This window comes from Pseudochaenichthys georgianus, chromosome 23 (assembly GCF_902827115.2).
Source record: "Pseudochaenichthys georgianus chromosome 23, fPseGeo1.2, whole genome shotgun sequence".
NCBI classification, from domain to species: Eukaryota; Metazoa; Chordata; class Actinopteri; order Perciformes; family Channichthyidae; genus Pseudochaenichthys; species Pseudochaenichthys georgianus.
The window spans coordinates 12244277-12262301 of record NC_047525.1 but is presented as its reverse complement, the minus strand read 5'-3'; the positions used below and the strand labels follow the sequence as shown (position 1 = coordinate 12262301).

Genomic DNA, 18025 nt, shown 5'->3' with positions numbered 1-18025 from the left:
ATTCTTTAAGAGAAATGCCACAATGGTGAAGAAAGAACTCTAAGTAGGAGAATAGTCTTGATACATTCAAGTAAATGGGAGCCATATCCTTTTGATTTTAAGATTTTTTTGTTCAAAAGTAGTTTTTTCCCCAAATGTGTGGTAACATGGGGGAGTTATACATTTTGGGGGAATAATTCCTTATGCTTTTAACCATTGAAATGTCCAAAATCACAATCATAATGACGATAATCACGTTTAAAGTTTTTTCCCTTGGCAAAAATAGTGTTGAAATCTCTGTTTTACACCAAAAGAGAAAGAAAAGCCCATTACCAGTTCAAGGTCTTCCAGTTCCCCCAGCATTCACGGCTATTAAAAGTCCATAAAATCTGCTTAAACTACCCTGCAATATTTTGCTGCCGGGCTGGCTCTCTTTGTTCAGACTGGCCTCCGGCAGCACTGATCCCACAACAGTAACTCGAGTCCCCTCCAAACACAGCGTGCCTCTGCTCTGCTATCAAATGTTGGTACATGGAAATCTGGGCAGCAGGCTCAATGCAAAGCCTGCTGGGATAAAGAAGTTATTTGAGCCTTTGGGTCTTAATTCATCATCACTTGCTTCGTCATCACATGGCAAAGCGTTTACATGCGAGCTATTAAATTGTGTGACACAAAGCTAACGGCATGGGAATCCATTGAGTCTTGTTTGTCGTGTATTGACATGAGAGGCGGGCGTTTGTTGATGATGTCGGGGTGTGCTGGTCTCCCTCAGATCTCTGTGGACGACACAAAGCCCCGGTTGACCTTTGGGACGCTGCCTCATCTCTCAGGCCTGCAAAACACACATGTGTCCATGTAAAGTGTCACACATGTGTCGTGTTTATCAGACTTCAATGTAAAATCCAACAAGGAGAAATTAAGGCTATTTCAAAGAAGGGGGAAGAGTTCAAACCATACTTAAATGTGAAGGTCATCCCCTTTTCTGTGTTTTTAAAAGTGTGTTGATTGACTGGCTAAGGATGCCAACATGCTGCACAGAACGCACAGCTGGGAAATGTCTAAAATACACTGTGACACTTGCATGTTTCTTGAGACACGAGATGTGTTTCGACACAGATTATAAGGTTACCTTTACACATTTATTTTATGATTTGAAAATGTATACGTTCCATTTAAAATGTTTTTCCTATTCTTTTTTTTTTAAATGCACCTTATGTTTTGTTTCCCTTTTCGAGAGTTATACACTTCTCTTATCCAAGAATCACAAAACATGATCAGAAAATAAAACAACAATTTAGGGCCATTGTGCACAATTATTATCTACTTTTCCATTTTTCTTATTCGTGTTGGCCTTTTTCAAGTAAATAATATAAATGCTTGTTCTACAGAGCTCATTACAAGCTGAAAAACATACAGTAATCCTTATGTCTCTTTTCAACACTACTCATATCTTTTACCAAACATCCTATAGAGCGACACATAATACCCCTAAATAGTAATGTGATTTTAATGGGCTCCTGCCCACTCACTCAATCTGATAGCGGTATTACTGCACTGCATTTTACTGCTCCATAGGTATCTGCTAATTCAATATCCGTTTATACAGTTGACCTCGACTGTAGACCTAACATCAACAATAAGAAGTGTTTGGTTCAGTGTGTCTACTTTTTACTGACAAGTACACTACTTTGTTCCCTTATTGGACACAAACAAGAATATGTTTTGAACCCTCATATCCTTATGTTTTCTCCCTCAGCCTCCACTCCATAGCTCCCTCTCCGAAACCCAACATTCTCTCGTCTAACTTTACAGGCATTTCGGTGTTACTGATGACACCATATAATTGTCATTTGGCTGTGAAGGCTGTGTTTTAAAAGTCAAAGCTGATGAAAGGCGAGCAGTTATAGGACAGGGGGATAAGCCTTGAGGCTGAACACTCTGATTTATCCAGGCTTTTCCTTGAATATCCTGCAGGAAAGGATTCCCTGCAGCAGAGCTGGCAGAACACTTTCTGCTCTCTGCCAAACAAATGCTGTTGCCACTCAAGAAGGTCTTTTGTTTCACTTATTATTGTGGGGAACGGAAAATTGACTTTTTATGGGTGGGGAAATAGCATTAACAACCGCTGAGCTACGACAAATGTTTTTTCATTAAACATTTATTAACATCACTAACTTTCCTTGTAAGACTGTAAATACATTAGTTTTACCATGCAGACAACATCTTAAAACTAATTTCAGCAGCAGTATTTTGGCTGTTAAAATAAACATTTCAATGTGGGCTTTAATGTCACTAGGAGGATTTATTTTTGCAGGAATCCAAGTCATAAATTGCCTTTCTTTCAGGGGGCTACGGTTGCACCAAACAAACAGCATATTACGTCAAAGCATGAGGACGTTTAGAAGAAATAAGGGTTTCAGACGTGAGGGGCATAGACATAAAGGATCACCTCCTGCCCTTCACTTAACTCTGTCTCTGACCCCTGACAACAACAAAAAAGCAAACTCAGATAGTTCCCAAGAGACCAGCAGTGCGCACAGATCCCAGCACCGGTGATCACTGCGCCAATAACTGCCATGTGCTGCGCCAATCTAACCAGCCTCAATTATCTATCGTCTGATAGCGGGTTTTCTCATCGTCCACGTTGTTCTTAGCCTCAGGGGCTTTGATCTTCTCAGCAGCTACACCCCGATGTCTTCTTCAGCTGTGGCTAATCCAAACTCCGACGGCAATTCAGAGGCAGCAGCAGGTACTGGTGTTTTCTTAGGTGCGCGCAGTTCCCAGAGAAGGGGGCTCGCCAAACGTTTTGACACATTGTGAGAAATATCCGCATTGTATTCTTGTAAGCTGTCAACAACATCATTACCTAAAGCAGTCTGCTCGTCAGGGTCGATCTGCAAAAAGAAAAACCCCTTCAGTCTGACAATCTGTTCTCTGAGACAGCCATTCTGAAAATAGAGATTTCATTTAACTTCACTCCAGAGTCATTATTTAATAGAAGTGAGTGAGTCTGAATCTCAACTGATATGAGAGGTTTAACTCTTTACTGCTCTCCAAATGAAACCCAGCTTCTTTTAGATGTCATCTGTTTCAGAAGAAAGCTTATGAATCTCACGTTTAAGTGTAAATTAGCATTTACACATAACGTTAAATATACAGTACTCTTCTATGGGTTTAAATGACCAATATTTTAAACATCTTTTTACAAATGTGAAGAAAAGTACCTTTAATAAAAGCCGAACACATCCCAAAATGCTTTCAATTGCACTGCAGACATGTTAAATATCCAATCATGCTTATTTAAATTCTGTCAAAAAGGAAACAAATTACCATCAGGCTGAAATTTCTGCACTATAAAAAACATTCCATTCCTTATTTCTTATTAAACCCTCTGTCCTTTACTTGAATACAACTCTTGCACCATAATGGCCATCTGTTGTTCCGAACTGAAGCTCCTGAATTGTGTCAATAACTTTTAATGGCTGAAATTTGGTCCTCTGAGGCGAAATGGTGCAGGGAATTGGGCAGTGGTGTCGATTGTGTAATTACTGTTTTTAATGAGCTTTGGCAAACAGGGATCGCCTCATTCACACAGCACCTCCAGTGATGAGCTGGGGTGTTTAGATGGGGCTTACCACTGTAATGTGAATTCACAGGGCTTGAAATGTTACACCTTCCTTTGCAGCTGGGCTGCATCTGCAACGCTGTTGTCTCCACCGTAAAAATTGGCCCTGCATACTCCTACAAGTGCTCACCCTCTTTCTCTGCACTGTTTGACCAAACAAAACACGCTCTTTAAAATGTACGTCTTCATAGCTAAGTGTCACGTTCACCGTCAGCCTTGATGTGAGGCATGGAGGACGGTTATGGATACATCAAGCGAAAATGAAGCTCTTCACTTAAAGACCATGTGGTGCTTAAAGCTCCTGAAACATTCCCGAGCATTGTGTTCATTGTGGCCTTGCTGGGCCGGTGGAAGGGGAGAGTGGTGATGAGTAGGAAAACACCATTAAGTGCAGATGTGGGAAACTCTGCAGGGTACTGGGGGGTGCAGGCAGTGAGCTGGGGATGGGGCAGGGAGGGAGCTGAGCTAACCCCAGCCTGCCTTCTGGCTGGGCCATGGTAATTAGATCTGGCCAATGTGGGCCCTTGGCTGTGGCCTGGGGGCATATAAGGGGGGCCCAGGGCAACAGACCCCTCATATCACTCAGAGGTCTCCTCTCTCTCACCCCACTCCTCTACCCTCCTTCCTGCGGTCATCTCCATCCACTCACACTCCTTTCTTCAGCCAGTATGGACGTCTTCTCACCATCCCAGGTCTTCTACGACGAAGCTTCCTCTCCAGACAGCCTGGAGTTTGGCCCCGGCATGGAGCTGGACGGCTCTGAGGAGGATGAGCATGTGAGGATCCCCGGGGCCCCTCACCAGCCGGGACACTGCCTGCAGTGGGCCTGCAAGGCCTGCAAGCGCAAGTCCAACTTTGTGGACCGCAGAAGAGCCGCCACCATGCGAGAGCGCCGGCGGCTGAAGAAGGTCAACCACGCTTTTGAGGCTTTGAGGCGCTGCACCTCGGCCAACCCCAGCCAGCGCCTGCCCAAGGTGGAGATCCTGCGCAACGCCATCCACTACATCGAGAGCCTGCAGGAGCTGCTACACGAGCAGGTGGAAAACTACTACGGCCTACCTGGGGGGAGCAGCTCGGAGCCCGGGAGCCCGCTGTCCAGCTGCTCTGACGGCATGGTAAGAACCACATGTTCAGCCTCTTCTTACAAACATCTGGAAGTGCAGAGTCTCGGCTTTGAAACCAATGCAATGTCAGGCAGGGAAATACATATCCACAACTGCATGCAAGACAGAACTTTATATTGTAGAAACTTCACCTGAAAAGCTTGTTATTGATGGCCAAAGAGTCTTACGTTTAAGCCATGTTCCATTTTTCATTACCATGTAGAGTATTTCATTTCCAAAAAAGGCCTGGATTTCCAATTCAGAATCCTATTAATCAAACAAGCTTGTTTTGCCCCAAGACCTCAATTACCATGCTTCTTCATGCATGTCATACTCCCCTATAGTTCTTTAATATACAAATCTGCAGTCTTACAAGCTATCTCTACTTGTTATTAAAGGTCAGGTTGAATTAGTTGTTCTTTCCGACAGTCTGAAGGTGACAGCGTATCAGTTAATACAAAATAACTTATCAAGCTGGATGGAGTAATGGCTTTCCCACCACCGGACACTTTATAGCCCTAATAAACCGAGCTAAATCCACCTTACTGAAGTCTGGCAGAAGAAACCTGGGCGCTTTTCTGCATTCCATCCTGACTGCATGTTCTGCACCGCTGCCAGGATTTTCTGCAGATTTACTAGGAGAAAGTGTCATCTTGCACAAACTGGTGTTGCTTCCACTGATACAATCGATTCGGCACGCTCAGAGCCGCTCAGAGGAAGGAGTCATACTGCCACTTCGGCTTTAAGGTGGAAGTGAAATAAAGAAGCCCATAACTTTGGAATTCAGGATTTATTAGCCTGTCTAGAATATTGTGAAGGGCATTGGTTGTCTTTGCATATTTTCCCACTTCTTTCTTTTCTATATATACTCCCTATATATATTTAAGAAAACATAACGCATCATTTCTTTTTGCAACAATAACTCAAGGGTATGTTCCTTGTTTCCTTACAGGCTGACAGCAACAGTCCACTGTGGCAGCATCTGAATGCAAACTACAGCAACAGCTATTCGTATGCAAAGCACGGTAAGACCTTTTGACTCGCACAGCCTCCTGAAATGAATACGACATGAAATCTTGAAAGCATAGTGCCTTAAAGACCTGATTCCTGAATGCTAGATTATTACTATTATTTTTTACTTATTTATTTATTAGTTTTCAATTCAGTTTCAGCCTCATTATACGTGTTCACACTTTGGTCTGTGTTTCCTTTTCATTCAAATTCTGCTGTATAAGACATACAAAGAAAGGAAAACATAAAAAGAAAATGTAAATAAATAAATGAGTGAAAATACAATTAAAATATATAAAAATAAATAAGGAAGGGGAAGATTATTTAGAATGCATGTTTTACTTTGCGTAAAGTACCATGGTTTGAGTATACTATAAAATACACAACAGATGATAGAACTTATAAATCAAAAACATGTTTTGGGTTTGTTTTTTAAAACTTGTGTCCTCTGTTTTCCTCTTAACAGATAGTTTAGGCGATAAATCAGCCGGGGCCTCCAGTCTGGCGTGTCTCTCCAGCATCGTGGACCGCCTGTCCTCGGTGGGGTCCGGCTGTGGCCCCGCGGCACAGAGAGACGTGCAGAGAGACGTGCAGAGAGACGTGCAGAGAGACATGCAGAGAGACGTTCAGAGAGACGTTCAGAGAGACGGGCAGAGAGACCTGCAGAGAGACGTCTCCTCCACCTTCTCTCAGGGCAGCTCCGACTCGCAGCCCTGCACGCCGGAGAGCCCCGGGTCCAGGCCCGTGTACCACGTCCTGTGAGGAAAACTCTGACATGGATATATTGCCACAGGCTTTCCCCAAACACTAGCTGCATTTGAAATAATAGATAAGAACTTTTGTTCTGTGCAAATCTGAAGGACACTCAGCTGAACCTGAAGACCTGCGGCAAGCAGCTTTTATTTGTACATGAGATTGTAAATATGTATTGTAAATGCCCATTTAATCTATACATGCTATTATACCCAGTGACACATATTTAATTATGACAGTTAATGTAATGTTGTATTATTCCAACATGAAGTGGTATTTAAGCAATTTTAATGTCTTTCTTTCCATGTTGTCGTGAACATTAAATCTTTCTACTGTTTTGTATAAACCTTTGTGCGATTTGTATTTTTTAAATTCCTCTTCTTCTGTTTCTTTGTAACAATTATCAGAAACAGAAACAGGCTTATTGCCAGGTAGGTTCACACATACGAGGAATTTGACTTGATGTCGTGGTGCATACATAAAATATAAAACAAGAAATCTTTAAGGACACCGTAATAAAATGTAGTTAAATAGCAATAAAATAAAGCAGTAATTGACATGGAAATAGAGTGCAGTGAATGAATTATAGGATATGAAACAAGAAATATGTGCAGTAAGCAGTATGAACATTGTGTGCATGAATGTAATGCATATAGACTAAGGAGTGAGGAAATATGGTCACTTAGGTTTGTTTGCTTTAATGCATGTGAAGACACCATACGCATTACAAACCCAATCATTAACACCCACCACAACTGGTGACTACCACTGTGGAGCAGATTGTTTTTAATGAAATTACACATTGGAAACACATTATCTAATAATTATAGAAGTTTCCATCATTATTGCAAAATTACCAATAGTATAGTGGGCCAAAACAGTTTAAAGATGCATTATCTGCTTTCAAAACAATAGCTTAATTATTCATTAGCATATTCTAGAGCCAAAAACGGTCTCTTTTAATATAAAATGTCAAGTTCTCCATCACGTGACGGGTCCAGTTCACAAGGTGTGGAGATCACAAAGAAACTGGTAGAAGTTATTATATGAATCCTTGGACACATTTGTGTATGATGAGTACAGCAGTCCAAAAGGGTATTTTATATATTTTTGTATTTAAATGTTGAACCACAGCAAGGATTGAAACAAAACATACAAACAATGTATGAAAAAAAAAATGCAGTTTGAAAGTGTAAAACACACTTGTCTTCTTCACATTTGACCATCTCTGTACTTGTTACTGCTGGGAGTGTGTTTAGGGGGAGGAAACACTTTGTGTACCTGTTTGTTCTTTCCTTCCAAATGCAAGTCATCATTAACACCTTAGATTATACCATCAACACCAGAGTTAGGAACAAATGGCCTCTAAGTAGTTGAGGGGGAGGGTGTGTGTCACACTGCATCATGACTTTGACCATGCCAAGTAAGCATTGTTATATTTTTTAATACAGCCTGTGAAATGCTATATAGTTGTTCAAACTTTCCACAGAAAACCAATATTTGTTGCATTTGTTTTTATTAAATTCTGTACTCCCTTAATTAAATTTCCTCTTTTATAATGTCTTCCTGCTTGCTCCAATGTGCTGTGTCTTTTTTATTACAAATACGTAGAAATGATCTACTTAAACCTCTCTTATAGCAGCTTGTCATAGTTCTGCTCTGCTTATAAGCATTATGTTCTTTATTTTAGTTTGAAATGCTGATGAAGGCAAATCAAAAGCCATTTTCACAAGACACCTTCAAACATGAGTCTGAAATAATGTCCATTCAAAGACAACACATAATACAGATTACATTTGTTCCACATTAACATCCATCTATCCAACAACACTTTGTTATTGTTCCAGCGGAGAGGAGTTCAGAGTAACGCTCTGCTCAGAGTCTCTGTGCTTCAGTTCTGTGAAACATTGTGAACATTCCTTCAGCAGCTTGTATTTCAGCCTACATCACGGCTGCGTACGACCCTCCAAATGTCACTGATGTCATTTTCCATGGCTACAACTCTGGTTGTGATTCGTGAATCGCGTCACTCACTGAGCCTAGAGTGTCACCAGAAAAACAAAGCACGAGTTTCCACGAAGGTCAAACATGGAATCAGGAAGAATGTAATATACAGAAAGACATTTTTGATCTGATTTTCATTATTTAATAAGCTGGATTTGTATCTTGAGTCAGAATGGACACACATGAATACACTGACTCTTGGACAGCATGATTCAAAAGGCAGCACAGTCATGCCTGTAGTACTCAGTAAGACCACAAGGGGGAAGTGTTTTCTGTATTTCATACAATAACACATAGTTAAGCTCTGTGATCAAATGTAATGTAATCAATACAACGAAGTACAGATTTAAAGCATGAGGTAACTATAGTCTCTAAAAGATAACTCTTGTCTGTATTTATTAATTCATCTCCTCATATTTGAAGGGAATGTTAATCTCATAATGAATGTTTAACTGGGCTCTTTAGAGAAGTGAATCTGCCCTCTGGCAAAATCTGTGATGTTGTTCATCTGAGTAAAGACATGCAAAAATAGAAAAGAGATGTTATAATGTAGTAAAACTTCTGAAGTGTTACCACCCAAAATCTCTATTGAATCTCATATATTGATGCTTTTACGGCTTTGAGTGTTGATTCATTTGGCTTAAGGCATTTTGAGCGTTTAATCCATACAGGTGGGAAAAGGAATTTGTTTTTCTTCCTGACATCCTGTGTGAACTTAGCCAACGTGTTAGAGTGCAGGAAGGTCAAAGGTCAGTAAACAGCATGACTGTTGTGGAAATAACGTAGAACTGTTGAAATGCCAATATTTGGTTTTGCAAATTAATCTTCATCCTCCCATTGCAACCCAGTCTCATGGCATTTCGTGTTCACCAACACGATTTTTAATCTATTGATTCGTGTTCACCAACATGATTTGCCCCTTTTTTTCGTGTTGCACAGCACGATTTTAAAAGCAATGTATTTCTACTGCCTGCAGCACGTCTTTTTCTTCGGTCGGGTCGTGGGAGACTGGAAGCTGTGTGGTTCATAAAAACATGTTCTTACTCAATATCAAGCCACAATTATTGCTTTTATTTTAAATCGTATAATTTCGGACTTTTGTTGCCGTCTGTGAGGAAAATAAATGGGGCTCAGACAATAAATGGGGCTCAGAGCCTCAGAATACGGAAATCTGTATTTTTAAATATTCTAATTCGTTATTCTTTTCAAAATAACACACTGTTATTTACTCACCAATAACACACAATTATCCTTGCTTTTATTTATTGGTTTAATTCCATAATCTCGGGCTTTTTTGGCGTCCGTCAGGAATTGAATTTCAAAATAAAAATAACCGGAAACAGACGTAGGCCTATAAGGGACATTTCGAGCATCATTGCGATTGTCAACATTTCTGAGTTTAGGATGGCCGAAGACACTACACTACCCATAATCCCCAGCTGTCGTTTAGGACTACTGTCCCCGTAAGGTTACGCAGAGCGTCAAACAGCTGTGTGAAATGGAACGAAACCACGCCAGACTATCCAAAACTGGAATCGAACGCCCCCCTACAACTACACATGCTGGCTATTGTGTTTCGCAAAATGTTCTATGGGACGTCTCTACTGAACGTTTTCGTTTTTCCCACAATTAGAAGTTGCCAGTATTAAACACATTGGTGTTATCAAATGTAAAACATAATTAATAAAAGTGTGAAAATCGCTTGTGTCCATAATGCGCAACATTAATATATACCCACATGACAGCTCATTGCTACTTTGTAATTCTACTCCATGACAATTCAGAGGTTAACCTGGTATTTTTACTCCACTGCATTTATTTGAGTTACTTTGCAGATTCTGATTAATTATGTGAAATATAAACAACCCTTAAATCAGACTTTAGTTACACCTGAGTAAAATTCAGGTAAGGTGATTGTCAAGTGCCAACAATCAGGAGAGATATTTGATAGTTGGTGCTTGAGAAGACTAAACATGTATCTGCAATTGACATGAATGGAAACAAGTAATAAAGTATATTAATTACTCGTTATTCTCTACTAATAGTTAATTAAAGACTGTATATTATGGCTATTTTGCACATCCCTTTTAAGATTTTCAAAGGTTTATTGACATATCATATACACAACTACGGTGTAGTTATGCAATGAATGAAACACTTGGGTCACAGGTTCCTCAACAGTGCTTTACAAGACATCTATCAATATGTGTGTATCTCCACCATTAAACTGTCATATTCTGCACATTTCTTATTCTATCTACATACATAAGAGTATAATTCATATGTATAATATCAGTTAAAATAAGTGCTTCAACATAGTTAACATTGCAGGAAAGCAATATATTAGACGTTAAGTACTTTGTAGTACTTATAATATTTATCTGTAGATAGATCTGTAGATAGATACCCCCAAAGTTTTTTTTCTTATTTAAAAGAAGACCTTAATCTGTTATTTAATGTTTAAATAAAGGTTAATTCGTTTTTCTGTTTTGCACCTCCTCCTATCAATATCTTTGTACATCCTGCACTAAACTGTTTTATTGTAGAGATCACTTATAGTATCTTCTTGATTTTTTATATTCTATATTTCTATCACAGACCTTCTACTTTCCCCCTATGAAAGTATGTACTCTTCATATTTGTATTCAAATATTCAAATAATATTTGATGAAAAAAATATTAAGAGTACATTATTGTTTTTATGTGTTATATTATAACACATAAAAACAATAATTCAATAACGTGCTTTAACCACTAGGCGGTGCACACAAGGTACACACAGCCATAATAACTTTGTATTATTAGTGTGTATGTACAACATCTGAAGATGTATAGTTGTATGCATGCTTTCACATCATTTTACAGCATATTGCTATACTATTTCAGACTCAGTATTTACATTCTTACATTCAAAGAAAATCAGTAATATCTTTAAAAACTACAGTCCTTTTATATCAGCTGTGCACCGTTATGGTGTAAATATAACCTATCTATGAATTAGATCAAATGTAAAAGTCAGCCGAATTAGTGTTGATACTGCAAGGAGACGTATTGTGTGAAGAGAAATTGAAGATGTTGTTTAATTGTTGAATATATTTATGATCCACGTCAAGTATTTAGTTTCGGCGGCATTTTCTCAGTTTTTCCAAAGGTCTTCTCATCAGGGCTCTATAAATAAAGAACTACGGCAGATCTGTAATATACAATGCAGCCGAAATGTGTATTACAATGCCGTTATGTGATGACTTTCAAAGAGAAAAGCAAGAACACTCGGAATTAAGTATTCTTTTATTCTTTTTAAATGTTTTCCGGATTTCATATCATATAAACACCAAATCCCAGCATGCATTGCGGCTAAAACATCCAATAAACGAGCTTAAAACCATAGCTGAGGATCTTGGGTAATGGCTCGAAATGCCTACGTCTGTTTACGGTTATTTTTATTTTGAAATTCAGTTCCTGACGGACGCCAAAAAAGCCAGAGATTATGGAATTAAACCAATAAATAAAAGCAAGGATAATTGAGTGTTATTGGTGAGTAAATAACAGTGTGTTATTTTGAAAAGAATAACAAATTAGAAGGAAAAAAAGATTTAAAAAATACAGATTTCAGTATCCTGAGGCTCTGAGCCCCATTTATTTTCCTCACAGACGGCAACAAAAGTCCAAAATTATACGATTTAAAATAAAAGCAATAACTGTGGCTTGATATTGAGTAAGAACATGTTTTTATGAACCACACAGCTTCTGGTCTTCCTCGACCCGACCGGAGAAAAAGACGTGCTGCAGGCAGTAGAAATACATTGCTTTTAAAATCGTGCTGTGCAACACGAAAAAAAGGGGCAAATCGTGTTGGTGAACACGAATCAATAGATTAAAAATCGTGTTGGTGAACACGAAATGAAAAAGTCAATTTGTTCCCCTTTTTAACCACACAAGCCCTCTAGTTTGATTACATATGCCATATTTTTTTCCTAGATTGATTAGCCTTAAAAGAAGAAAAAAATGCACATTTTCTTTCTCAATGAATACTTATGGGCAAGAAATTCCTGCATATTTTAACCATGTAGATATTTTTTTCCCAACCTTTTGAGGAGTTTAAATAGTGTTGTCATGTCAAGAGCTAAGAAGAAATTATTAAAGTGTAGTCTGAGAGGAATGGCTGGCTGTTAGTGCCTTGGAAAAGTTGGAAGTGTTAACAACACACAATTTCTCTGTGATATTTCCGAGTGTATTTTAAGCATTACAAAGAAGATCAAGAAGGCGGGTCAAAACTATGTTCACACCATTTATATCTTTGAAAGTGATATGAATATTTCTTATTATCATTTGTGGTTTAACTCCAGTATCTCTGAACAGAACCTTTCCTTTTGATAAGAAATAAGAATTTAAGTTGTGGTCATGTGATCCTGAGAAGGTGTTACATTCAGCCTCTTTGCTGCAGATTAACAGCCATGGTCTCTAGTGAGGGATTTGTCACCTACATTAAAGTCTTGATTTGTGTCACTTCAGGCTTTGGTCACTTGCTGTAGAATTGTTTGCTTGAGAAAAGCTCTAATAGTGATTGTATTGCACATAACACTGTGTAGCGACACTTTGCCAGGGAAGAAACAGCTCTTCTTTGTGTGTACTGTCACTGTTTGACTTTAATACCTCCCATTTACTGTACAAGAGTCTCTTTATTAGTTTCACTGTCTACTCTTTGTAGTGAGCTAACAAAAGGCCATTGACTTTCTGTTCCAGGGCTACAAACCTGGAGGAGTCTTCAGAGGGACATTTCAGAGCCCCAAGTTGAACCACTTCACCTATAGCAGCGGCACTAGAAAGCAATCACAGACAAGCATTTGGTTGTGGTCACCGAAATAAACACCCCAACAATTATTTTGACAAATTAGTAACTTAATGATGCTTCATGCTTCTACATGCTTCATGCTTCTACATTTATGCCAGAATATGGGGCTTGGAGTTCAGACGTCTGGCAATTAAAGACAGGAGAGTGAGGTTTTTATGGGAAGATTGCAGTCTTTTTTCCAAATTTGACGACTATTAACGTATTAGAACATGAAACTAAAATTGCAAGCAAGTATGCCGAATATTAACAGTAGTAATTTTAAGCAGTTTAATGCAAAATCAAAGTAACTGAATACTACTGTATGTACTTGCAATTGCACATAGACATAAGACATGCAAATATTTTATTCATAATTATCCTCACTTACAGTTGCAAGAAAAAGTATGTGAACCCTTTGGAATGACCTGGATTTCTGCATCAGTTGGTCATCAAATGTGTTCTGATCTTCATCTAAGTCACAACAATAGACAAACACAGTCTGCTTAAACTAATACCACACAAACAATTATATGTTTTCATGTTTTTATTGAACACACCATGTAAACATTCACAGTGCAGGGTGGAAAAATGTGAACCCCTAGGCTAAAGACTTCTTCAAGAGCTAATTGGAGTCAGGAGTCAGCCAACCTGGAGTCCAATCAATGAGACGAGATTGGAGGTGTTGGTTACAGCTGCCCTGCCCTATAAAAAATACACACCACTTTTGAATTTGCTATTCTTAAGAAGCATTGCCAGATGTGAACCATGCCTCGCACAAAAGAGCTCTCAGAAGACCTACGGTTAAGAACTGTTGACTTGCATAAAGCTGGAAAGGGTTCCAAAAGTATCTCTGAGAGCCTTGATGCTCATCAGTCCACGGGAAGACAAGTTGTCTATAAATGGAGAAAGTTCAGCACTGTTGCTACTCTCCCTAGGAGTGGCCGTCCTGTAAAGATGACTGCAAGAGCACAGCGCAGAATGCTCAATGAGGTGACGAAGAATCCTAGAGTGTCAGCTGGAGACTTAAAGAAATCTCTGGCACATGCTAACATCTCTGTTGACGAATCTACGATACGTAAAACACTGAACAAGAATGGAGTTCATGGGAAGACACCACGGAGGAAGCCACTGCTGTCCAGAAAAAACATTGCTGCACGTTTGAAGTTTGCAAAAGAGCACCTGGATGTTCCACAGCACTACTGGCAACATATTCTGTGGACAGATGAAACCAAAGTTGAGTTGTTTGGAAGGAACACACAACGCTATGTGTGGAGAATCCAAAGGGTTCACATACTTTTTCTTGCAACTGTATATGTATTTATGTAAATTACTCAGTGATTCCCCGTATCTTATGTTGATATTTTTGTTCATAATTATTTTTAATTCGTATAATCCCTACGTGAACTCTTATCTGTACTATCCCAGGTTTCACTCTTACCAGCTGCTACGACCTGTGTTTCCCTCCAGGGATTAATAAAGGTTTCTTGTCTAACTTAATGATACCATTAAGATGTAGTATGTGACATGAATAAGATGTATGTGACATGAATAAAGGCTCGACGAAGAATTCACTGTACACAAGCACATAGATTTATTTATACAAATATAGTATGTATAACAATTGCATATCAACAGTTGGTTGTCTTTTTTCATCTTTACGTACAGTACAGGACCATCAGCTTCAAAAATGTAAGTCAATTAAGAAAGAGTACCAGTGATCTACGATAGAAAAAGGAGTCTGTTGTATTAAGATGTTGATAGTGAGTGAATGTCCTATAAAACCTGAACCTAGAGGTCACCTAACACAATAACGCTAGCATTAGGTGACCTTAGCGTTGACAGGTTATATAGGATATATCAATGTGGCAGATATTATGCATGTAGAATGGTTTTGCTGGAATTGTGCAATTAGATAAATTATAGAAAATATTAAAGATGAAAATAGTCACTTTCTCTCAATAACAAACAGCTAAATGTTTAACAAATGCAAATTCATGGCAGCTTTTTCATCCACTGTTCTCATCATACAGCATGGGGAATACCATCTGGAATACAGGAAGTTATGTGTTTTAGATTTAGTTTAAGGTTAATAGAAGAAGAAACATTGGTTAGAGTCTGCATGGTTGAACAAACAAAGAAATCGGCTACCTACAGAACATTAAGAAAAAAACATCAAAAACAAGACGTGTAAGAAACAACAAAGGAGTGCAAAAAAAAGACACAAAAGCACCAACATGGAGAAAGCAAACACAAACGTGGCAGACTACAAATTGAATTCTAGTTTTTGAAAACAGATTTACCTGACAGATACGGAGGAAAACAGAAAGGGAAACATTCTACTCCGTCTTCTCAAAAATGATTGTCAGAACAGAAACGCATGGAGCAGATCTACATGTGCTAATGTTGAGCTGATATACAAGGAATAGACTTTAAATAATATTCTGCACGTCTCAGAAAAAATACATAATATTTAAAAGGAACAATAAACCTTTATGTTAAATCTGTGATATTATAATATTTAAAAGGAGCAATACATCTCTGATCTCATAAACTATAAAATAGACAGGTCTGAACAATTATTTTGATTTAATTCCCACAAATGAAAACGGGTGACATTCTGTTTTTCTGTCGGGAACAGGACACGGTTAACATTTCTAAGGATTGATTTGAACCTCATATATTTTATAGATACATCTGAGTTGGGTGTAGCTTACAAAGTCTGTTAATAATTGCAGTTATTGCACATTAATTATTCATGCCACCTGTAAATCAATAATCTCTTTAAATGGCACAGAGGATATATTTGGACACAGAAGCTGCCTTACAGTTCATAAGACCCAGTTATCTTTACAACGACTTACATATGCGCCTATCCCATAAACTCTGTATATATATGCGTGTATCCAATTGTGAATTTAGTGGTGAAATGTAAAAACAGAAAAATGTGTGTTATTGCTAAACCTACAAGATAGAAAATCGTTCCTGCTACAATATAGAAGGTAAAAAAGAGTTCACGTTTATCCAAAACAGGACAAGTTTGACAGAAAGAAAGAAACCGATGGTCATTCAAACGGAGACACGAGCACCAGTTGAAGAATCAATAGAAACACCACTGTACAAATAATATCTATTGCAAAATGGCAAAAGGTGCCATGGTGTAATGGATGTCGGTAAGCAATCAAAAGTGGATGACTGTAAACAAAACAACAAACACAAGAAAAGGGAGTTTCAGTAAGACTCACCACCAGGGAGAACAACTTATAAAAGGGAGTACAAAGTTAACTTTCAGTGCTAGCCTCCCTCATACTTGTTTTTCAAAGCACCAATTTCAGGACAAAGGGCTCTCTTTGTTTTTTGCTCAGTAACCGGTGGTACACTGGAAGGGAGGAGGAAGTCAAAGACTCTTCTACGTGTTGGTTTCCTCCACGACGGAGAGATTCCTTTGGGATCCTCAACGCAAACAGATGGTCTTTGAAGGCCACCTTTTACGCTCTCCTTCACTTCTTCTTCTGGAACAACCTGCAGATCAGTCCAAAAGAGAAACAAGCTGAGAGCTCTTGAGACTTAATAAGTTAATTCTGTACAGCCTAAGGACTTTAGGAGAAGACATTATTTTAGCTTTTAATTATTGTTTGATTGTCAAACCAGCTTCAAAGCTTCCCTTTCTACAACTCCCTTGCTTTAAACATAACAACTGTATGTGTCCTTAATTCAAAGACAGAGTTCACTATATAGAGATGACAGACATTTGTTTTTAGGGTACATCTGATGGGATACTTCCTTCTTTCTTACACTCCAATATGTTTTTTATGGGAGAACATTTTTCCAGGTAAAATTCAAATCTTTCCTTTGTGAGGGAACCTTGTCTTTTTCAATATGAAGTATTGAATTCCATTTATTTAATAATCTGTATGCGTGCTTGTGCCTGTAGCTTTACTTACTCTTTTCTGTTATTGATTAGCTTTATTTATGGGATGTACATATATTTTAAATGAGTGTAAAGTGAAGATCTTTTACGCCAAGGTTTGATAAGTTTTCATGAAAAATCTGGTGATTAGAAGAGAGTTTTTTTGAGACGTGTGTGTCAGGCCTGCTGTGGGGAGAAACAATGTTGCCTATGGGGCATTTAGTGAGTCTGTTCATTGTGTTACACAGTCACACGGAGCATTTATGCAAGAGAGACCTTGTGAGTGGGTTGTTTTGCTGCAATTATAGGGAGGGTATGCTGGTGGCTTGCAATAAATTGCTGAAAGACATCCATGTGAATCACAATACAATAACTTATAGGAGTACGAGTATTGCACTATTTTCACTATTTCACTTTTTTTTTTAAACTATTTTTCTTTTGTATTTACTATTTACTTGCACTATTTTCTGTTTATCTGTTTTATTGTGTTGCACTGCAAGATTTTCAACATCATAACTACACTGTAGCTATGTTCGTATGACAAATAAAAAACCTTGAAACCTTGTTATACACTCTACACAGGCTCTAAATTAAAATGGGGTGATACATTTTCGAGGGTCTTATCATCTGTCTCTGTGTGTGGTGGACACAAAGCCACACTCAAGAGACACAGTGACAAAGACAGATGATTACCAGGCGAACCGGCGGCTTATGTTGCATTCTTGTTCGCTTGTGCGTGTCACTTGGTCAGCAGCCTCTTGGCCGCCAAAGCAAATTTCTGCGGTCAGCATTGCCGCCGTTGATAAAACATG

The 18025-nt window shown here is 38.6% G+C and overlaps 2 protein-coding genes across 3 annotated transcripts in view; one reads left to right on the top strand and one right to left on the bottom strand.

The window, feature by feature from the left end:
• The first annotated feature begins 2510 nt into the window (after nt 1-2510).
• On the top strand, nt 2511-6780 carry myf5 (myogenic factor 5). Its single transcript, XM_034074697.1, has 4 exons — nt 2511-2728; nt 4268-4719; nt 5660-5732; nt 6185-6780. The coding sequence occupies exons 1-4, from the start codon at nt 2671-2673 to the stop codon at nt 6478-6480; spliced, it is 879 nt and encodes a 292-aa protein (XP_033930588.1). The 5' UTR covers nt 2511-2670; the 3' UTR covers nt 6481-6780.
• Nucleotides 6781-14873: 8093 nt separating this feature from the next.
• Nucleotides 14874-18025, bottom strand: part of lin7a (lin-7 homolog A (C. elegans)) — a 46003-nt gene continuing 42851 nt past the window's right edge. For both annotated transcript variants that reach the window (XM_034074700.2, XM_034074699.2), the window contains exon 6: nt 14874-16825. Coding sequence is in view for 1 of the 2 variants with exons in the window: in XM_034074699.2 (XP_033930590.1) it covers nt 16804-16825 (22 nt within the window). In the remaining variant the exon portion in view is untranslated. The remainder of the gene's footprint in view (nt 16826-18025) is intronic.

Excerpts from the sequence above, each read along its gene's own strand:
- myf5 (XM_034074697.1), top strand. The coding sequence starts at position 2,671 with ATGTCTTCTTCAGCTGTGGCTAATCCAAACTCCGACGGCAATTCAGAG. Across the intron at positions 2,729-4,267 it reads CAATTCAGAGGCAGCAGCAG|CCAGTATGGACGTCTTCTCA; the intron begins GTACTGGTGTTT and ends TCCTTTCTTCAG. Across the intron at positions 4,720-5,659 it reads CCAGCTGCTCTGACGGCATG|GCTGACAGCAACAGTCCACT; the intron begins GTAAGAACCACA and ends GTTTCCTTACAG.